This window comes from Psammomys obesus, unplaced genomic scaffold (assembly GCF_907164565.1).
Source record: "Psammomys obesus unplaced genomic scaffold, mPsaObe1.curated_primary_1811, whole genome shotgun sequence".
Taxonomy (NCBI): Eukaryota; Metazoa; Chordata; class Mammalia; order Rodentia; family Muridae; genus Psammomys; species Psammomys obesus.
This window is the reverse complement of record NW_026596085.1, coordinates 15,035,405-15,056,688: the sequence shown is the minus strand read 5'-3', so window position 1 is coordinate 15,056,688 and position 21,284 is coordinate 15,035,405. Positions and strand designations below refer to the sequence as shown.

Sequence of the window (21,284 nt, the reverse complement as noted above, 5' to 3'; positions counted from 1 at the left end):
GAAGAAGAAGAAGAAGAAGAAGAAGAAGAAGAAGAAGAAGAAGAAGAAGAAGAAGAAGAGGAAGAAGAAGAAGAACCTACTAGTTTTGGTTAGAAAAATCTGGGTTTCCTCTTCAGCTCTGCCATTTTGTCATGTGACAAAGGGACAGGTGGCAAAGCTGTGGCTCCTTTCTGCTACATCAAGATAAATGGCTCCAGCTGGAACTGTCTGGGCCTGCCAGAGCAGGTCAACAAAACATGGGCTTCCTCTCTGTCTCTCCTTCCCTCCTCCCTCCCTTTTTCTCTCCACCCTCTCAAAATGGTTCTCAACCTGTGGGTCTCACCTCCTTTGGGGGGGTCATATGACCTTTTCACAGGGGTCACCTAAGACCACTGGAAAACAGAGATATTTATATTGCGATTCATAATAGTAGCAAAATTACAGTTATAAGGTAGCACCAAAAATACTTTTATGGTTGGGGTCACCACAACACGAGGGACAGTATTAAAGGATCTCAGCGTTAGGAAGGTTGAGAACCACTGCTCTAGATAAATCAACAAATTGTCACCCTGTGTTACACAACTCCTGGGTTTCCTTCTTTCCCCATTTCCCCTGAACCACAGAAACCTAGTCCTAGTACCTTGCTTCTGAAGGGAAAGTCTACCTTGCATGACACACTCCACTACCCTCAGAGGCACCCAGTGGCCGGACCAGGGGCTGATGGCTAGCAGAAGGCACCAGCCACAGCACAGAGCTGTCAGAGGCAGCCTCTGCCCTCTGACAGCAACGTGTGATCCACCCACCCCTGCCTGGCCCATATGAGCAGGGGGAGGGGTCAGGGTCAGCATACCTTGCCAGTCTCTAGAGGAGGTTTTTTGTTTGTGGGTGTGGGCCCAAGCTCACAGACACAGGCTGGGAACATCACTGGTATTGGAAATTCCTGCCTCCCATTGCACCAGGCAATGTCCAATGTGAGATGAGGCAAGAACATCTCTGGCCTGACAAGCAGGGGCCTGGAACTTAGTCCTCCCCGTGTCAAAACCATGCACTTCACAAGTGTCAGTCACAGAGGAAAGCACTGCCCTTCCCGGAAAGGGCTCTTGTGCTCTTTAAGACAAGTCAGCTGTGGGACTAGGGTACAACTCAGCTGAGCACTAAGGTCAGGGGCCCCACAAAAGGTCACCTGGCAGTGCCTTCTAGGGCATCCAGGCAATTAAAAATATGAACCAAACAGTGATAATGACCTTCACCACAAACCAGTTAGGCAAAGAACGGTTCAGACTGTTACAGTGAACCCTCAATGTCACTCAAATGTCCCCACCTCATTTCACAGAGAGGCTAAAGGATGTGCCCACGTTCCCAGACCTGGAGACTGACCTGCCAAATGGCCACACTGGAAAACCTGTGCTCAACAACTTGCTGAAGAGGATGCTGAGTGTGCAGCTGCTGGCGGGTCCAGGGCACAAGGAGCAGAAGCTGGAAGGCCCTTACTCAGGGAAGGGGCTGGCAGGGGCCAGGCAGGTCCCACCCCTATTCCATATGTCACATACTCCAACAGTCACGGCTCTCAGAGGACTGGGGTTCAATTGCTAGACCCACCAGAATCAGTTAACAATCACCTGTTACTGCAGCTCCCAGGGACACAACGGCCCCTTCTGGTCTCTGTGTGCATCTGCCCCCCCCCACAGACACACAGACACACAGACACACACCACCACACACACACACACACACACACACACACACACACACACACACACACAACTGCAACCTAACCTTTAAACCTAACCTTCCTGATATGGGGGTCCCTAGATCTCTTTTTCTGTTCTTCTTCACAGTGTGGTCACACTGAATAAAAATGTCCTTTTTCTCCTTTTGGGCGCTATTAACGTTTATTTACTTGTTTGTGTGCATGTATATGAGCGTGTGTGCATCATGCTGTGGTGTACTTGTGGAAATCGGAGATACTCTGCGGGAGTCTGCTCTTTTCTTTCACCATGTGGACTTTGGGGGTGGCGGTGGGGTAAACCCAGGCCATGAGACTTCAGCAGCAAGTGCTCTGAGCCACTAAGCCATCTCGCTGCCCTCCTTGTCTCTTTAATTGGGAATCCTCCTATCTCAGCCTTTCAAGGGCTGGGATTAGAGGTGTGAGCCAGCACGGCTGGCCTAAGCGGTATTTTTTTTTTATTCTATGTGCATAGATGTTTCACCTGCATGTATGCCTGGGTACCACATGTGTGCCTGGCGTCCAGAAAAGCCAGAGAAGACAGCAGATCCCCTGGGAATAGAGTTATGGCTGGCTGTGAGCCATTGCATGGGTTCTAGGGGTTGGACTTGGGTCCTCTGCAAGAGCTGCCAGGGTACTTGAACCATCTCTCCAGTCTCCTGAATGGTATTTTCAAAGGGACAAACTTGTCTTCTTAAAAACGTCAAATGCTTATAAAGCTGTCATGACTCAAATAGAGAATGAGGTCTGCATTCAGAGAGAGGCCACATGTGTTCATGGGGGGTTTCCTAAGAGCCCCAAAGTGTTAACTAGGAAAGTAGACATAACACAGCTGAGCTGGCCAGTGACTTACACCACAGAGGGATCGGAATGATCACAGGTCAGGCTCTCAAGACTAAATTCTGTGTGATTAAATTCATATGGTGATTCAGAAAAAAAAAAGGGGGGGGGAATAAAGCCATAAAAAAGCAGATGAAGGGGCTGAAGAGAAGGCTCAGAGGTTAAGAGCACCAGCTGCTCTTCCAGAGGTCATGAGTTCAATTTCCAGCAACCACATGGTGGCTCACAACCATCTATAATGAAATCTGTTGCCCTCTTCCAGCATGCAGGTGTACATGTAAACACAACATTGTATACATAATAAACAAATAAATCTTTAAAAAAAACAAAGCCAGGTGTGATGGTACACACCTGTAACCTCAGAACTCGAAAGTTCAAGGTCATCTGGTCTATAAGACCTCACCTCACCTCAAAACAAAAAAACAAAATAAACAAACAGCAGAGAGGTGATTGTCTTAAAGAGCAAAGACAGGCATGGTGGCACTCACCTTTAATCCCAGCACTCAGGGAGGCAGAGGCAGGAGGAGCTCTGTGAGTTCGAGGCCATCCGGGTCTACAGAGTGAGTCCAAGACAGCCAAAGCTACACAGAGAAACCCTGTCTCAAAAAACCAAAATAAATAAATAGATGGGTAAGTAAGTAATTAAGCATGTAAGTAGGTAAGTTAATAGCGAGCAATAGTTGGCTCAACAGCTAAAAGCACTGGCTGCTCTTGCAGAGGACCTGGAATCCGTTCTCAGCACCCACACAGCAGCTCACAACCATCTGAGACTCCGTTCCAGGAGATCCAGTGCCCACCACGGGGATCTGGCCTTGTTGGGCACTATATACATATGGTGCACTTACGTGCAGGCAGGATATTCATACAGGTTAAACAAAAATAAGTAAGCCTCTAAAAAAACAAACAACAAACCGAGGCAAAACAAAAAGAGTAACAAGAACGAACAATAGGTTCTGTGTTGCTAAGAAGGACAAATATGACAGCTTTCAGAAGGTGCAGAGGATTCTGCAACTACTGGCATTTGCCAATAAGGTAAATTACAGCATGTGTATTAAACCAAGTGTCTGTTGACTGTTTAATTATCAGTTTACTTGAAGTTCTGGGACCCAAACCCAGGGCCTCACTTGTGCTAAGCAAGCGTTCTATCCTTAAGCCATGCCCACAGGCACACAGCCTTGTAAGGGCTGTGAAGACCACATACAGACACAGGAACGTGGATCATCCAGTCCTGGGTAAAAGGGCAAAACTTAGTTGTAGTCACACTGACTGCACCACAGACCACAGGGAAACAGGTGAAGCAGAGGAGGAATGGTGAGAGCAGCTGACTTCCACGGGCCGCTGGCCAGCCTCCTTGTCTGCCTTCCTTTCCCACAAACTATCTTTTGCCATAAATCTATGGATTGGTGTCACAGGCCTAGAGAGCATGAAGGAGGGACAGACCCCTCTTCACAGAGAAGGAAAGACAGACACGGAGATGTTTTCCATGCCCAGAGGCTGGGCAGGGCATATCTGACACAGAACCTCTAACACGGAGCCATGCAGGCCCTGACATCCTATAACATGGATCCTGGACCCAACTGCTCCCTACCCAGACTTTGTCTGTAACCTCCCACCTTCCCAGAACCATGGTAAGGTCAACACTCCTTGATAGGCTGTGATACTCCATCTACATGGGGCAAGTGAGGAACTTGGATGCAGCTGTTCAGTGTGCCTCTCTGGCCAGCTGGGATGAAGTCACTAGATCACAGCCTCCCAGCATCCTTTGGTGCTGTGGTACAGTAACTGTGTGAGTGGACACAGTTACTTATTGGCCTTCTGGTTCTTTCTCCCATAGGTAAGCCCTTCTCCCTTCTTTTCCCCAAGCCTGCCCAGTATGAAATCCCCTGGGTCAAGGCCTGGGAGCTGCCAGTCTAACATAGACCTTTCTAGTCTCCAGAACGCTATTTGTCCTTGTCCTCCAACCACTACCCGGCTGGCAGGGTTGCAGGTTTCAGTGAGTTCAATGAGCCCAAGCCTCAGGACGGATGACATAGCCTGAAGCTGGGCCACTCCCTTGGGCAGTACCACGGACAGCTCCCGGCTGCCGGGCTCCTCCCTCGCATGCTGGGGTCCTGAGGGGCAGCAGTGAGTGAGTCAGTTTTCCTTGCTCCTGGGGAAATGCAGGAGCAAGCTGTGAGCAAGAAACTCACCATCGATTCACAACCTGGCTTTAGGATGACTTCTGTCTAAGGCATTTTATTTAATGAATAGCTCACTCATAATATCAGAAGCATTCATGCCCATCCATAGAAAACAGTCCCTGGGTTCTCCTGACTCTCTGACCTTCAAGGGAATTCAGAGATCTGTCTGTGATGCTGTGGGTACCAGCATTCCATCAGATAGCTCTGCTGTTTACTGTCTGGGGACTAAAAAACAAAAGCGGAGTGTCTGTTGCCTTGTTCACTCCCAGCTGGAAATCTGTCAGGTGACGGTTCTCACCACTTCGCAACGTCTGCCATTCATCATGAACAAAGTGATGTGATGTGGGGACAGTGAGCAACCGACTCACTAAGCAGAATCCATAAATAATTAGGTAAAAACTGCCTGTAGTTGAGGGAGGAAATGGAGGTAATAACCTGCTGTTATGAAGGACGGAGGAGCAAACTTGCTTAGAAAAGATTAATTACGCAAAAATAAAATTTAGCTAAAAGGAGTGTGCCTCTGCCAGGCGGTTTAGAGAGGACGGTCCTGGCTGACAACACTAATTAAGTCCTGTGCGTCTTATCCAGAAGGGCATAATTCTGCCAGGTAGGTAGGACAATCCTGCTAGGAAACTGCCCAGGAAAAGCAGCTCTGGTCTGTCTCAGGATAATTAAGGCAATATTTCTATACCGCAAATCTCCCCCGCTGTCCAGACAGCCAAACCCTGGGGTGTCTGTCTCTATAGAGCATGTGTAACTGCTCAAAGTGTAACTTGGGGCCATGAACCTACATAGGCAGGGATTTCTGTTCGGGGGCCAGCTCCCTTTTGTGTCTTAGCCAGAACAGGCCCTGTGCTATTATTACAGAGGTTCCTCCTTTATTAATCTCTGAGTGCTTCTCGCTGGGCAGGCATAACAATACCATAACAGTCGGCTCCAAATAGGGCTGTAGACCAGACGCCTTTCCTGCCAAGTGACTTCTGAAGGCACACAGGGGTGAGCACCAGGCCTGGCTCTCCCCGAACCCTCCCTCGTGTTCTCTGCCTGTGGCAGCAGGCTCTCCCCCTCGCTATGCATCTCAATGGTGAAGCGACTGACAGTACCAGCAGCCCCACAGGTCTAGGCTGAGAAGGGTCATGACAGTGTGTGCCTCCCACTCTGCCGTTTACAAAGCAATGTCACCTACTACCCCTTCAGAACCTTAAGAGGAAAACCTCAGCATGGTGTGACAGCAGTCATTCATTCATATACATATATAGGCATATATGAATATATACTGGGATGGGAGAACAAAACAGTCTCTCTGCAGAGAGAGTGCTGGGGATCAAACTTAGGGCTCCATGCAGACTTTTTTTTTTTGACACAAGGCCTTGGAAACTGGTGGTATGATGGTAGACTGGAGAGCTGAAACTCAAACCCAGACCCTCAAACAGAACTTTCCTTTTCCAACATCCCACATAGAGACAGAGACAGGATTCTTCTAGCACAGCAGTCCTCGACCCTCTTAAGGCTGAGATCCTTTAATACAGTTCCTCATGCTGTGGTGACCCCCCACCACAAAATTATTTTTGTTGCTATTACCTAACTGTAATTTTGCTACTGCTATGAACTGTAAGGTAAACGCCTGTTTTCTGATGGCCTCAAGTGACCTGGTTCCATCCCAGAAGGGCTGTGACCCACAGATTGAGAACCACTGTTCTAGCTGCTAACTCATGAACCTAAGGAGTCCATGAGGTCATGTGGTGAGCAGCTGACTCCCGCTACCCTCCAAGCTCTCAAGGACAGCTCTGTCCTCCCTGTTACTGTGTGAGTGACCACAGCAGCCGCTCAGCCCCACTGTGCTCCAAGCTTCAGGTAACATACAGAAACACTCAGGTGGGATGCTTCATGTGCCAGGGTCTGTGGATCCACTTCTCTGCAGAGGGCCGATTCTATAGACTCCAGATATTTTCCGCAGAGATGACGGATGTTCCCTCAAACACTTACTGAAAACCCAGGGGACAGGCTACCTTAATGAGGTTTTTCACGTGCTGTCCATCTCCCCAGTGTAGAGCTGGGGAGACCTCTGTCAAACCGGGTAACATAGACTTGGTTCACGCTCCTGCCTGCTGCCTGTTTGGGTAAATGGCTCAGCCTCTCAGTTTCCCCATCAGAGATTCGGAGAAGAATGGCTACTCCTGCACTTGCCATGGAGAGGACTACAGGAGATGAGCAAGCTATGGAGCAGGCACCTCGTAAATCCTCTAGGTCATGACTGCCATGTTGCTGTATCAGCGACTCGGCACACGCCCACAAGAGCGACTCTATCAGCCCACAGGTAACCCCAGCTTCTCACAGATTAACAAGCCCACAAAAACTGCACATTCTTTTTATAAGCTGGACAACTGACTCCAAGGCAACACACCTGGGCCCACACACTCAGTAAAACCACAATCTCACTCACAAGGACCAACATGAAAACCTGAAAGGCACACTCGGTATGGTGGCCAGTAGCCTTAATCCCAGCACACAGGCAGGAAGGTGAGAAGTTCAAGGTCATCTGAGGCTATGACATGAATTCAGGACCAATGGACACTGTATAAAACCCTGACTCAAAACAACAACAAATCTTAATTGTGGTACTAAACAGGATCCAGAAAGTCCACTAAGAACACATTATTGGCTAGGCAGGATTTAATTAGCAAGAATAATCTAATAGTAGGATTATCAGTGTATTCACATCCATTTATAGCTCAAGAGAGAAATGAAACATGATCATAGATGCTGGGAGATTTTAAGAAGTAGCGTCCTTGGGTCTGGAGAGATGGCTCAGCAGTTAAGAGCAGCTGTTGCTCTTGAAGGTTCAGTTCCCAGCACCCATCTGACAGCTTTCACCTGCCTGTTGGAACTAGGAGATACAGTGCTCTCTTCTGGCCTCCACCAGCATTTGCACTCACGTGCACGCACCCACACACAAGACACAGACATACACATGATTAAAAATAATAAAAATGAATCTTTTAAAGTGCGTAAGGTAGAGAACAGTTGATAAAGATACTAGATATCAATCTCTGGTCCCCACATGAATATACACCCATCCACACACACACACACACACACACGTGCACATACTCACTCGCACACAACTGCAAGCCCCACTCTGGCAGCATTCTCTACCTCACGTGTTATCACTATCAAACAGAATGGATAATTTACCTTTGCATCTGTTTACCTACAAAACACAGCTTTTGCCTCGAAAAGAGTTAGCAATTTTTCTGAGGCTGAGACACACGCTTTGACAAAGTCACACTGCCAGAATTTCAGTCCCTCGAAGCCCTCAGTCTTGCCTGTCTTTGGTCACTTTGTTTATTGCTATACAGTCAATCCCTACAATAACCTAGTATATAGAGACAATAAATACTTATAAACTGAACAGTATGGCACACACTCAGTGGAAGCCTGGGAGGATGGCGAAGAGTTTCCATACTGATGTGAGGACCCGAATACATCCCGTGTAATTTCTCAGGCTGCTGTGTCCGAAAGAGGCAGAGTTAGGTGGATTCCTGGAGCAAGTAGACTAGGACCTGGACTGAATAAAAGCTGGGAGAAGAGAAAGCTGGCTACGAGTCAGAGCTCATCTCTCCCAGCTACCTCACACTTTTGCCAGCTTTATCTGCCAAGATGAACTATAATTCCTCTTAAGCCAGAAACTCAAACTCTTAAACTGCTTTTTTTTTTTTTTTTGGTATTTTGTCACAGCAACAAGAAAAGTAGTAATACAGAAGGCTTGCCTTGTCTCTTTTTAAATTTGAGGGGGAGTGTGCACAGCCCATGTGTGAGGCCAGAGGACACTTTCTTTAAAAAAGACTTATTTACTTATGTATTTTATGTATGTGAGAGTTTTGTCTACATGTACATCTGTATACCAGAAGAGGGTAACAGATTCCATTATAGACAGTTGTGAGCTGCCATGTGGATAATGGGAATTGAACCCAGGTCCTCTGAAGGCCAGTCAGTACCTTTAACTGCTGAGCCATCTCTTTAGCCCCATCAGAGGACAACTTTTGAGAGCCAGTTCTCTCCTTCCACCATGTGGGTTCTGGGGAGCAAACTCAGGTTGTCAGGCTAGGTAGCAAACACTCTTATCCTCCGAGCCATCTCGATGGCCCTTAAAAACTGTGATTTTTGGCAGAGGGTGATTGAACCCTAGGCCTTGTGAGTGCTGAGCCAAGTACTTTACCACTAAGCTACGCCTTTTGTTAAGAATCAACTTATATATTTTCAATTTTATATCTTAGGTTGATCTACTGAAACTAGAAAAAAAAAAAAAACCCAAATAGCTGGACATGGTGCCCACATATGATTCCAAAACTCAGGAGACTGAGGCAGGAGGACTGAGAGAATCTGGAGGCCTGCCTTGACTATGCAGTAAGACCCCTAACAAAAAAACAGACAAAAGGAACCAAAACAGGGGTTCTGGAGATGGCTTAGTCAGTGAAGTGCTTATAACAAAAGCCAGATGACCCCTCAGAACCAACATGAAAAGCCAGGTGTGGCAGTGTGGCTGTGCGACCCCAGCCCAGGGAGGTGAGACAGGCTAATTCCCAGAGCTTGCTGGCCAGTTAGTCTGGGATTCAGTGAGACCCTGTCTCAAAAAACTAAAGTGGAGGATAACTGAGGAAGATTCCCAGCATCAACCTTAGGCCTACACACACACACACACACACACACACACCAAAAATAAAAAATGATCAAGACATTTCTAGCAACTACAGCTAGTAAATGCCAGAATTTAATACAACTTAATTATTAGAAAATTGCTTACATCAGGAGAAAGAGCCAGAACACAGAAACAGAAAATACACACACACTTATGAGAACAGGGTATTTTGTTTTTGTTTTGTTTATTTGTAATGCCTAGGAAGATGGAAATAAAATATCCAAAGGTCCATAGTTCCTGTGGAGCAGTAGAGTTGTGGCTCTTTCCTGTTTCCCTGTTCTCTGTCACATGTTTCTAAACAAATTAAGGCTTCCAAAATTCCAGGCACCAGGCTAAACTTCCCTCCCATGTCACAAATCCATCAGGAGGTTTTGTTGTTGTTTTTACAGGCAGGGATGCTGGGAGAAGCTGCCCAGGCACACAGTTAGTTAACCACAGCTAGACTGTGAACCCAGCACCCACCCCTGCACATGTGGAGCATCCCAAGGCTGCTGACAGATGGTACTCATAGCCAGGCAAGGGGCAAGGGCTGGATGGGCAGGGCGTGCACCGTGATCTAGCTGTCAGCAGCAATCCAGTGAAGGGAGTTCAGTGGAAACTAAGCTAAGCAGGCAAGGAGGAAGTAGAGGTGTCTGGAGCAGAACTCAAGACCACTGCAGGAAAGCCTGGGCTAAGGGACAACAGGGAAAGCCCAGCAGGCCAGGCTAAGGAGGAACTGGGGCTGGAGGGCCAACCTCACCGGCACTCTGGCTGGTGGTTGACGGCTGGTGTTTAAGGATAAACCTCCGCTGGACAGTCTGGCTAGGGGTGGAGGCATGGAGATGGTGTCTCCCCGCTGTGGTATATGTATGTTAGCACCTGAACTGGACTCAACCCTGGGCTGCACGGACAAGGTCCTCCCAAGAGTGCACCTGCTGGGTTCTGGATGCCTCCCAACAGCAGAGGCCACGAGGTCAACTCTGTTTGACAAGAGTCCAAGAGTGGCCCTTGGTCCCTCTGGGCAGGATGAATAGGCTTCTGTGGCCTCAATAGGCCTTTGATCATCTTGTGCCTGGGTGCTGAGGGCCCTCCTTTCCTGGGGCACAAAGCACAAAGAAGCTGTCCTAGGAAGCCAGGCTGCCCTGATGAGGCCCTGGATGAAGAACTGGTCAGTCGGGTCTCATGTGAGCACTCCCAAGGGGAGTAAGGTTACTGGATGACGTAGATGGCCAAATCAGGATGAGCTGGTCCAGTATCTTCTTCAGGAAGTCCAGGCTCCCTCACCACATGAGCCTCACTCTCCAGACAGCATCCACAAATCTGCCCTTTAGCCTTGACCCAGTTCCCTGACCAAACACCTCCGCAGAGGCCACACCTGTCTTCAGCCCCTGGGGTCCATCTGCACACTCACCCCCAACTCCAGGCTGCTTTTGATAGCATGCCTTTCCAGAAAGACTAAGTGCTATGTGCACCCTGGAGCTGGATCCCCTTTGAGCGCCCACTCTGATCTGATCTTCATTCACACGATGGGAAACTGAGGCTCAAGGCCTGAGTCAAGCCTGCCACTGCTGCTCTGTAGCAGGATCAGACCACTGGCCACATAAATCTTCCTGCAAGGCCACACCCTTTGCTCCAGCTTTGTCATGGTGATTTCTCACTTCCTATCTGTGAGGTTCCTTGCACCTTGCAGGACAGAGGTCACCGGAGGCAGCCAGCAAATGTAATGCTAAACACAGGAATATATGGCGGATACTCAAAGACACAGGACAGCAAATTTACACCCCCCCCCCCCAAACCACCATCAGCAAGAACACAAGGACATTATTCAGAACCCACTTCCCAGTTGGGAAACCAGGTGCTAACGCCCAGGCTGCCTAGCAAGGTCATGGTAGATGATAGGAAGGACTCTGCAGCCTGGCCAGGGCCGGGGAGTGTGTGGGCTTTCTGAGGCAGCCTGCGGGATTCCAGTTCCCACAATGCTCTCCGTTCTGCTCCCTCTGCAGCAGCAATGCCACAAAATCACCCACATGACCAGCACGGCGCAGCACCTGCCACATCACCACCCACAGGCTGCCTCCAGACCACGGCGGTGTTCCCTGGTGCATCTCAGCAAACTGAGAGGTCTCCAGACTCGAACCTCCACCACCACTGGGGTGACTTTTGCTTCATGCAGAAAACTAGCCCCACCACACTTCACAGGGTGTCCTGAGCCCAATGGGAGCTTCGAGCCAGCAACCCCAGCACCTCCACCTCCCTAGGCTGGAGGTTATCTTATTGTAGACCCCTCACTATTCCCCCTCTGGCTTTCACTCAGGCACCACAGGACAGGACCTCAGAAGCCCAGAGTTCACCCTCTCCCGCCAGAACAGCCAATCCCTGTCCAGTGCAGAGGCCAGGAGCCAGGCTAGGAACTAGGGCCTCACCTTTCATTTATTTCTGTACCCTACTCTGTGTGCAAGGCTCTGGCCAGGAGCCAGGCACCCTAGCTCCATCCATGTAGCTGCATCTTGCCTACACTGCACCCAGCACCAGCTTGCTGCAGGCTCTGCAAGCCCAAATGCCCTAAGCTTTTCCCATGTACTCAGACAAAGGACACAAAACACGATCCGGAGCACCCACAGACCTGGCTGACCCCAAGGGCTATCCAGCTCCAGGTCTTTCCCTAACTTCCCTCCCTCTGAAAAGAAAACAATCCCAAACCCACCTTTCCTACTGCCAGGTGGTCCTTCTTGGGGGCTCCTCAGCCCTCCCTCACTCCACACCAAGCCACTTCCTCCTCCTGGAATGGCCCACCTCATCACCATTTCTCTTTCAGAGCCCTCCTCTGCTCTCACTTCTGCAGCTACCCAGGCTCTGAAAACCAGGGGCTGGGCCACCCAGGAAAGAACAGGGCATCAAAGGCTGCTCTAATACAGGTGTGTCCAAGTGTGAGAATGAACAGACCACTGCAAATCCAGCAGAGGTAGGTCCCTGCCTACGGGTGCTACGGGAGCCCAAGCAACTGCCTCCATCCCCCTAAGACTCACTTGCTCCATGTGGCAACAGGGGCGACACTCCCTATGGTAGAGGTCAAGGAGAGTTCTGTACTGCTCAGAGCTCCCCAGTGAGCATGAGAACTCTCCCGGGAGCTCATGAGGCTCCCCTGACACAGCCTTTGGAGGGGGGTGACCTCAGCTGAGCACAGCTGCAGCACCAGCTGAGGCTGATTCATCCTACCAGGTTCCCCGCGGGGACAGGACTCCCAGGAGAACTTGGGGAGAGGGGGCAGAAATACTCTGGAATCCCAGCCCCACCTCCCTGGCTGGCAGGATCAGGATCTCCTGAGTCAGCAGCCAGAGCAGCCAACCAACCGTGGCTCTGCCTGAGGCTCCAAGTGTGGAGTTCCAGCTCTCACGGGATGCTAAGACAGCAGGGACTTAGATCCAGGGGACAGAGGGTAGAAACGTGCCTCTCATTTATTTGTCTTCGTGTCTGTTGCCCCTGAACCTAAGCACACACATGGTACTGCTACAGCAGTAGCCCTGCTGGCCAACAGTGCTTTCCACAGGCGGTGAGGTTTTTAACAGTCCTTAAGAGCATAACAGCCAGGCGGTGGTGGTGGTGGTGGTGATGATGGTGGGTACATGCCTTAATCCCAGCACTCAGGAGACAGAGGCAGGTGGTCTCTGAGTTTGAGGCCAGCCTCGTCTACACAGAGAAACCCTATCTCAGAAAAACAAACAAACAAACAAACAAAATGGACTGGGGGGAAGCACAGGTGCAAAGAGATGTACCAGAACCTCCTTTGGCAGTTGTGGCCCGCTCTTCATTCCCATAAGAGAAAGAGTTGACTGGGAAGGCACTATCCCCAGTCCCCACTGGGCATCTCTGAGATGCCCCGAGGCTCTGGTCTGCCCTTCATTCCCTGAAGGTAGGCAGCCATAGCCCTTCCATCCCTGAACCAAAGAAATCTCTTTTCCCACTGTGGCTGACACCCCACTCAAAGGCCAGTCCTCCAAGACCTGACCCCCCCTTCTCCACTCAGGAGGCCTCTTCACCAGTTAACACCCAGTACAGTCCCATCCCCCCTCACTCTGAGTTCCTGTGGTGGTGAGGCGGGGCACTGTCCACTGAGCTGGCACAAGGAAGGGGCACAGTGGAGCTGACATGGTACTGGAAGGGGCACGGGTAGGTGTGGGGAAGAGCCTGGTGGCAGGAATCTATCCCTCAAAAGAAGGGAAGGAGGGAGAGGAGGTCATTCCTACAGTGTCAGGAAAAGGCTACGGAAGGGCCTTGAGCTGAGGCTGTCCTACAGATGGAGACAAGAAGACAATTCCAGGCAGGAGAGCAGAGTGAAGGCGTCCCAGGAGCCCCCTGGGTCGTGAGGACAAGTGGGGATCATGAAGGGTCTTGAGCCTTCTGCTCTGTAGGCATCAAAGTCATTAAAGGTGAAAGCAGCCGAGAGGTGGCTGCTAAGGGCCAGGCTGATGGAGGCAGGAAGGAGATTGCTCAGCAACACCACAGAGGCTGGAATTGCTGAGCGAACGTGGGGCAAAGAAGGCAGGCCACCTCTGGGCTTCTGGCCTGGGAGTACAGAGTGTTGTGAGAACTCGCCCTAGGGAAGAGAAACAAATGTCAACCCCTTCTCATAAGGCCCCAACACAAACCCAAGGACAATTCCCCCAAAGTCCAGCTTGGGGAAGCAATGAGTCTATTGGGCTTACTTACAAAGACGGCATAGGTAACCCCAACGTAACCTCACCACTGAAAAGCCTCACCCCAGCACAGCCGACCTCTTTGTAGCTGTACAGATGGAATCCCCTCAGCTACCGTCCCACTCTGTACTCCAGCACTTCCCAAGACCCAAAGGCCACTTTACTGATATCAGTTCTTATCTTTACCCAACTACCTTTCCTATTTATTATGTGCTTAGCTTGTTTGTTTGAGACTGGGTCTCATTCTGTAGCCCCGGCTGGCCTTACACTTGCAGCAATCCTTCTGCCTCAGCCTCTCAACTGTTGAGATTACAGGTGTGAGCCACCACACAGCACAACTATCCAACTTAGCATGAAATAGACAGCTTGAGGCCTTCATCTTGAGGAAGACTCTGAGTCACATGAAACGTACACTCTCAGTCCTCCTGCCCAGGCCCCCTCCCTCTTCCAGGGAGCTCCGAGTTCCTGGAGGCAGGGCAAACCACAGTTCAGCTCTGGATCCTTGGCTCAGCAGCCATGAGCTACGTAAGTCAGATGGCAGCAACGGCCACACACGCAGATGTGCACTGGAGGGCGGGGTTATGGCTCAGCGGGTAGAGTGTTTGCCTGGCATTCACACCCTGGCAACACACAGAAACAATCCAGAGTGGGAGGTCACAGCTGTAATCCCAGTCCTTCAGAGGTAGAGAATGGTCACAACTTCAAAATCATCCTCAGCTACGTAAAGAGTTTGAGATGAGCCTGGGTTGCTGTCTAGACATTACGATCCTGTCTAGAAAAACGAATGAACAAAACGACATCGGCTGGACGGGGAGGAACTGCAGAAGATGAGACTACCACAGGCACAAGGGTCTCTTGTGGCTGCTCTTGCAAAGGTACCCATGAAGCAATGCTTTAGGAAGATCTAGAAGACACAAGCCCAGCCCCAAACCGCCTCAGTCATAACGTCTGTGCCATCAACTAGAGGAACAGCACCACCGCAGAGAGGACAGTGCGTAGGTGAGAACCCTCAGTAGGGCTAGGCTTTTCCACAGTCTATAGGTAATCCCAGCTGGTGAGGGACGACAGCTTTGGGCTCTCCTCTCATCCCAAGTGTGGAAAGTACTGTCTACATTCAAAGTCCACCCAAACACTAGGGATTCCAGTAGTAACAGCTTAGAAAAAAATTGAAAGGCTAGGTGTCTCTGGGAACAGGAAATATGGGTACTGCTATTCCTGCTACAGTTTTCCAGGTTCCAAATATATATATAATTGTTGAGACTGGGTCTCATAAGTAGCCTAGGCTAGCCTGAAACTTGTTGTGTAGGCTGGACTAGCCTCATTCAAAGTGATTCTCCTGCCTCCAGGGTCCTGGGATTAGTGGCATTATAGTTGCATACCTCTGCACCCAGCAAATTTGCTTTATGTTTAAAAAAAAAAAAAACTATTTTATTTATTTATGTGTTTGTTTATAGACATACATATCACTATGTAGCCATGGTTGGTCTGGAACTCAGAGATTTACCTGCCTCTGCCTCCTGAGTACTAAGTTTAAAGGCGTGCTCCACCATGCCCAGCAAATTAGTTTTAATTGGCTAGATTGATTGTTGACTTGGAGGATGCTTTTAACATGTGTCCTATGTGGGTCTTCTCTTCAGTGGCCTTGTGGCTTGCTGATACTCAGGAGTCTTCCCAACTCGATGAAGGAGACAGGGAAGCTCTCAGTCAGAAGACAGAGGGTAGGGAATGACTCAGCCAAGACACAGGGAGAGCGATGCAATATTCTTACCCATTCCCAGTGATGCCAAGGAGGCTGGCTACAGATGGCCCCGCAGCATGGACCACAGCCCAAGGCCCAGAGCCCGCAGGTACCCTGAAGGGCATGGGGTTTCCACCTCACGAGAGCCTCAGAGTTGCTCCAGTTGTAGGAACTACCAGAACCACAGGCCTTAAAATAGGTCCAGGAACCAAAAACAGAGTTCCCACCTCACTTCCTCCCACCATACTGGCCCACAACCAGCTAACTGCCGTTGGGTTGAAGGGTCACTGTCATTCCAAGAAAGACCTTTCCCAGTGACTGCCAGCCTGAACTTCAGAATAAGAATCAGTCACTTTAGAGGCTTTTCCCTCAGCTCACTAGCCCACTCCATTCTTGGGATCACTTTCCCTTTCTTACCAACTCTATTTCTAGAGTCTGAAAAAATCCTACGGGCAGATGTCCCAACAGCCATCCTTACCCCAGGTGGCGGCTCAGCCTGCACTGGCTCCACTAGAGCTTCGTTGAGTCCGTGCATGGCATGGCTCGTTTCTTACCTGCTGCTTTTTAAATTTATTCCCATGTCCCCAAAGAGCCTGTCTACTTTTCTTTTTCTTTCTTATTTACAGTCAGGACATACACGTGGCTCTTGGCCAGAGCTCCACAGTCCTCCCTTCCAGCCTCACCTCCCACAGAATCTCCAGCCACAGCTGTATCTGCCTAGAAAAAAATGCCAGAGGGTCAGCTGGGGTGCGCAAAGTTCATCCCAATTCAAAAGGTGGTCCCAGGGGCCTGACACACAGTTGGGAACAGGGCTCACTGGAGGCAGCATTCCTTCCCTCCGTCATCCTTCTTGAACCTTCTCCAGGTTGCCTCTCACTGGCCTCAGCTGGAGTTGGCCAGGCCTCCCAGCTTTGTGACGTCAGGAGAGCCCATCCTCTCTGAAGTACACCTTCCTCGCCTTGTGAAATGGTGAGGTGGCAGGGCTTCCCTCACAGGAGCCAAGCCACAACAAGTGCTACAGGTGCAAGGGCATCTGGCCTATGGCACGCTGTGTGCAGACTTCTATGAGGCAGCACCTGCCCAGGCCCAAAGCCACACCTACACAACTCCCAGAGGCCAGTCTTGGGAAGTACCGGATTCTCAGACACTCAGCCTAAACCACTGCTCCAGCCTCAACTCTCACAGCCCCCTCCAAACTGCCCGGGACCTGCTTCTCCAACCAGTACCTCCCAATCTCACATCTGCCCAGAGGCCAACGCCATTCAAAAACCCCTCCCCTGGGTGGCCCAGTTGAAGCTATCTCTTGTCTCTGTGACCCTTTCCTTGGCCCCACCTCAGTCAAGCAGCCAAGAGCACCAACCTGGCAGAGCTGCTGCAATCCTAAGGACAAGTGTGGGTGGGCCTCTGCTCCATGAAGAGCCTGAACTCAGATACATCCTGCCTCTTTCTACCTTTGGGGTTGAGGGCACAATAATACCCCTCCAAACCTGTGTTCCAGGCACTGCCATGAGGCCTACCTCTTAGGCGCATTTCAAAGATAAACGGAAGTTGTGACCACAAATCATTCCTCCTGCAGCACTGTGGGCAGGGGAGGACCCCTCCACCACTTACTAAACAGTGAAACCCAACATCCAGGTGTGAGGCCTCCAAAAATACTCAGCCAAGACAGAGACAAAGGCAAGCAGCAAGAGGCTGCCATGCAGGGCCCCGAAGAAGCCCTAGGGGAAGCTGTAGGCTTCTAAATGGCTGTATCATATGCATGGGCACTGACCCTCCTGGCCCGCCCCAGCTCGGGGTGACCAGAGTTCCTTGGAAACTACAGAGCCATAAGCAGTTTCCTGTGGAAACATCAAAATCTTGCTGCACGGGCAGACACAAACTTGGCTGCTTCCAGCAGGGCTTTTACTCAACCTAGCAATTGCCTGTGTACCTCCCTCCCGAGAGACAGTGTCCTGCAAGAAAGCAAGGACCAGCCTCAAGCCCTGGCACACAGCAAGTGCTCAAAAAATGTTTCTACTACAGAGGCCATCACAGGAGAGAGTATGAAATCAGGTTTGTAGCTACAAAGTGCCTTTCATGGGAGCCAAGTGACCATCCTTATGTGGATAGGGCCAGAAGCGTCATGTTATCTCATGAACAGACACCGTGACAGGACAGCAGCCTTCCCAAGGGCCTCCTGGCCACCTTCAGAACAACTTCAGGAGGAAAACAACAGCCTAAGAGGCCACAGCAGAGCTGTGAGTAACAAGCTTTACCTAAACACCTACATTCATTGATAATGGGCTGTGGGTGTCACTCAGCCATAAAGTATGTGCTTGGCACGCATGAGGCTCTAGGTTCAATTCCCAATGCTGATAAACTTATTCATAGACCCAACAGGTTGTCAGCTGGCGAGTGAGGGCGACAAGATGGAATCCAAAAGACAAAACAGAGACACCAAAACAAAGCAGAACCAAACTGCAATCTGTCCCACAGGCTGAAAGGATAAATTGACTGCACAAAAGGTGTAGAGTGCTCTGACGGGGGGGGGGGGGGGGGGGGGGGGGGGGGGGGGGGGGGGGGGGGGGGGGGGGAAGCTCTGAGTTCCTCCGTTCTGGGTGTGTGGGCCAACCATCAGGCTGGCTGGGGTGGGTAACACCCACCACCAGCTTGACAGGATCTAGACTCACTTAAGAGACAGGTCCCCTGGGGATTAATCTAGAGTGGGTTAATACACATGAGGAGATCCACCCTGAGAATACACAGCACCATTTCATGGAGTGGGATTCTGGGCTGTATAAGAAGACGCAAGCTGGGTGCCAGCATATCTCTCTCTCTCTCTTTCTCTCTCTCTCTCTCTTCTGTTTCCTGGTGCAGCTGCCACACGACCAATGGCCTCAAGCACTGACTGCCATGATGAACTCTATCCTTGGATTCCGAGCCAAAACAAACCATTCCTCCCCTAAGTTGCTTCTGTTAGGTATTTTTGTCACAGCAACTCAAAAAGACCCTAACCCAACTGGGACGCAAGTCCCTATCAGGCTTGCCCCTTCCTCCCTGAACATCAGACTTCCCGTGTGAAAAGAACAGGTTCTTCTAAGAACCTCCACTCACCTGGGCCATCCACACCCTTCCCACGCCAGCAGGGAGATCTTTATTTGTTCCCCACAAGTTTACTGAGCACGTGTTCTGTATGTGTCCCAGTGCTAGGCACCAACGTAAGGGACCGGGCAATGCCCTCGTGGCTCTTGGTGGCTAGCCGGAGGGACAGCCACACAGCTCATTACAACACCACCGTGGTGCCGACCGTCTAGGACGAAGGGGACAGGGCTTTGTGACGGGGTGTGGAGGATGGCTTCCAGGCAACAGAAGGGAACTGAGACTCAAAGGAGAACTTGCAGCGTGTGAGGGACAAGTGAGCAGACCAGCTTCCTGTGCGGAGTAAACAGCAGCACATGCAGACATCCAGAACATTAAAACACCTGAGTCTAGGAACTAGGTAATGGCCGGAGCCTGGCATGTGAGGAAGGACTCAAGGCTAGGAGAAGTGCTGAGGTCACTGTACATGCTAACGAGCCCAGCAGGCCCAGCTGGGGACGTGGGGAAGCTCTAGGGTCACAGCAGCCAGCGGTTAGCCAGCTGTGCCACTTCCTCATTGGGCTGCCCCTAAATAAGGCTCTTCACGGGTGACAGATTATATTCCTGCTTGGCAAAAGTGATACTGTGTCAGGGTTGAGCTGACGGAGCATGCGCAGAGCACCTGGCATGGAGTGAGTTCCCAGGAAAGGTTGGGTACTGGGATTACTGCTCTTAGGGAATGACCATGCAGGCTGTCTAGGGGTAGGGACTGGAACAGGAGTGACGATGGATGCTCTCAGGTCAGGGACAACAAAGGTGTGTGCAGAGGGGAGTGTGAAGGGGCTACCTGGAGCTTGCTGAGGGGCTTTTGCAAAAAGAGACGGTCCTCTAGACCTCCCCAATTCAGACACTCAGTGCCAGGTGACAGCTGGTCCTGACAGGCAGGCACACAGTAGGTGCTCACACACGCTTACTGAGCCCATTAATAAGGACACCGCAATTCAACTACAAACCATCCTCTGGGCACCTCTTTGGAGAACCACTGACAGCTATGGTCTCATCCACATTCCCACCTCAGAGGACACCCCCGGGTGGCCCCACCTGCCACACAGGAGAACCCCAGTCAAGGTGAGCTGTGCTAGACCCTGCTGCCAGAGAAGGCCAGGTGCTAAGCAGGCCTCCTTCAAAAGAGAATTGAAATTCACCTCCGATCCTCACCAAGCCTCCAGGGCGTGGCCTACAGAGGGACCCTGAATGGCAGGCATCACCCTCTCCCTGCTACTCTGTGGCCTTCGAAGGGTGCACTTCCACTTTGGAGCACTGACAGAATCAAGGAGGCTGTCACTTCCCCTCAAAAAAGAACCCAAGCCTAGACTGGGAGATAGGGGTGAGGGGACACCGACAACATGGAATGAAGTCATTCCTTGCATGACGAAGGGAGGGGTCTTTTTACAGAGAAAAAAACCGACAAGCCTGAGACGAGAGGGGAGAGGGCTCCTGCTACGTGGGTCTGAGCAAATGCATCAGCAATGCATTACCTCACATTCAAGAAGACCCCACCCACACCTCCAGTCCTAGGCCCTTTCAAACAATGAGATACCCCCACCCCACCCAGCAGATGAATGACTCCTTAGACCAGAGTCACACCCGGAGAGGCTGCAGCAAGCCCTGATTCCTGTACCAAGTAGGTGGGGTCAAGGGGCAGGGGCCCAACAGGTCCCTGGCAAAGCTAATGGACAAGAGGGCCTCTGGGTGCAGAAAGACAAAGGCTGTAGCAATCAGGAGACATAGCCCTCCATATGGGCTGGGGATGTTTGTGGTCAGGGCACACTGCCTTGCGCTCTGGACCAAATGCCTCCCGAAATCTCACGCCCACACTCCCTGCAGCAGCAGTGGGGCCCCCAGATCTTCCAGGAGAAGGAACAAGAGTTGCAGAACCACGAAGAGGAAGAGCCGGGACAGACAACCTGATGGCCAGAAGGAGACAGAAACGCCGAGACACAAGACTCGAGGTTCTGTGGGTTCCGAAAAGAGACTGAGACATGGGTCCCTAGAGACAGAGCCCAGGGCCGTGTGGACGCACAGAGGGCAGGGAGCACAGTGGGGACGCGCGGAGGTGGACACGCGCGGACACTCGAGCGCGCGCCCGGCGCCGTCACTCACCCAGGCCGCAGACCTCGCGGCGCAGGCTAAGGCGACCGCGCTCCTCGGCTATGGCGCGCAGCATGTGCTGCAACGAGCGCTCCTCCGCCTCGGCGCCGTCCGCGGGCTCCCGGGAGGCGGCCGGTTGCGCGGACGGCCCAGCCCGGAGCCCCGCGGGCGCGGGCGCCGAGGCACAGGCCCGGCCCGGCGGCCGTGCGGAGGCCATGCCGGGCCCCGGCTCATTCCCCGC

General features: G+C 51.2%; 1 protein-coding gene across 1 annotated transcript in view; it reads right to left on the bottom strand.

The window, feature by feature from the left end:
* Kiaa0930 (KIAA0930 ortholog) overlaps positions 1–21,262 on the bottom strand; it is a 38,799-nt gene extending 17,537 nt beyond the window's left edge. The window contains exon 1 of the mRNA XM_055626927.1: positions 21,056–21,262. Coding sequence (XP_055482902.1) covers positions 21,056–21,260 — 205 coding nt within the window. The 5' untranslated portion in view covers positions 21,261–21,262. The remainder of the gene's footprint in view (positions 1–21,055) is intronic.
* Positions 21,263–21,284: the final 22 nt, after the last annotated feature.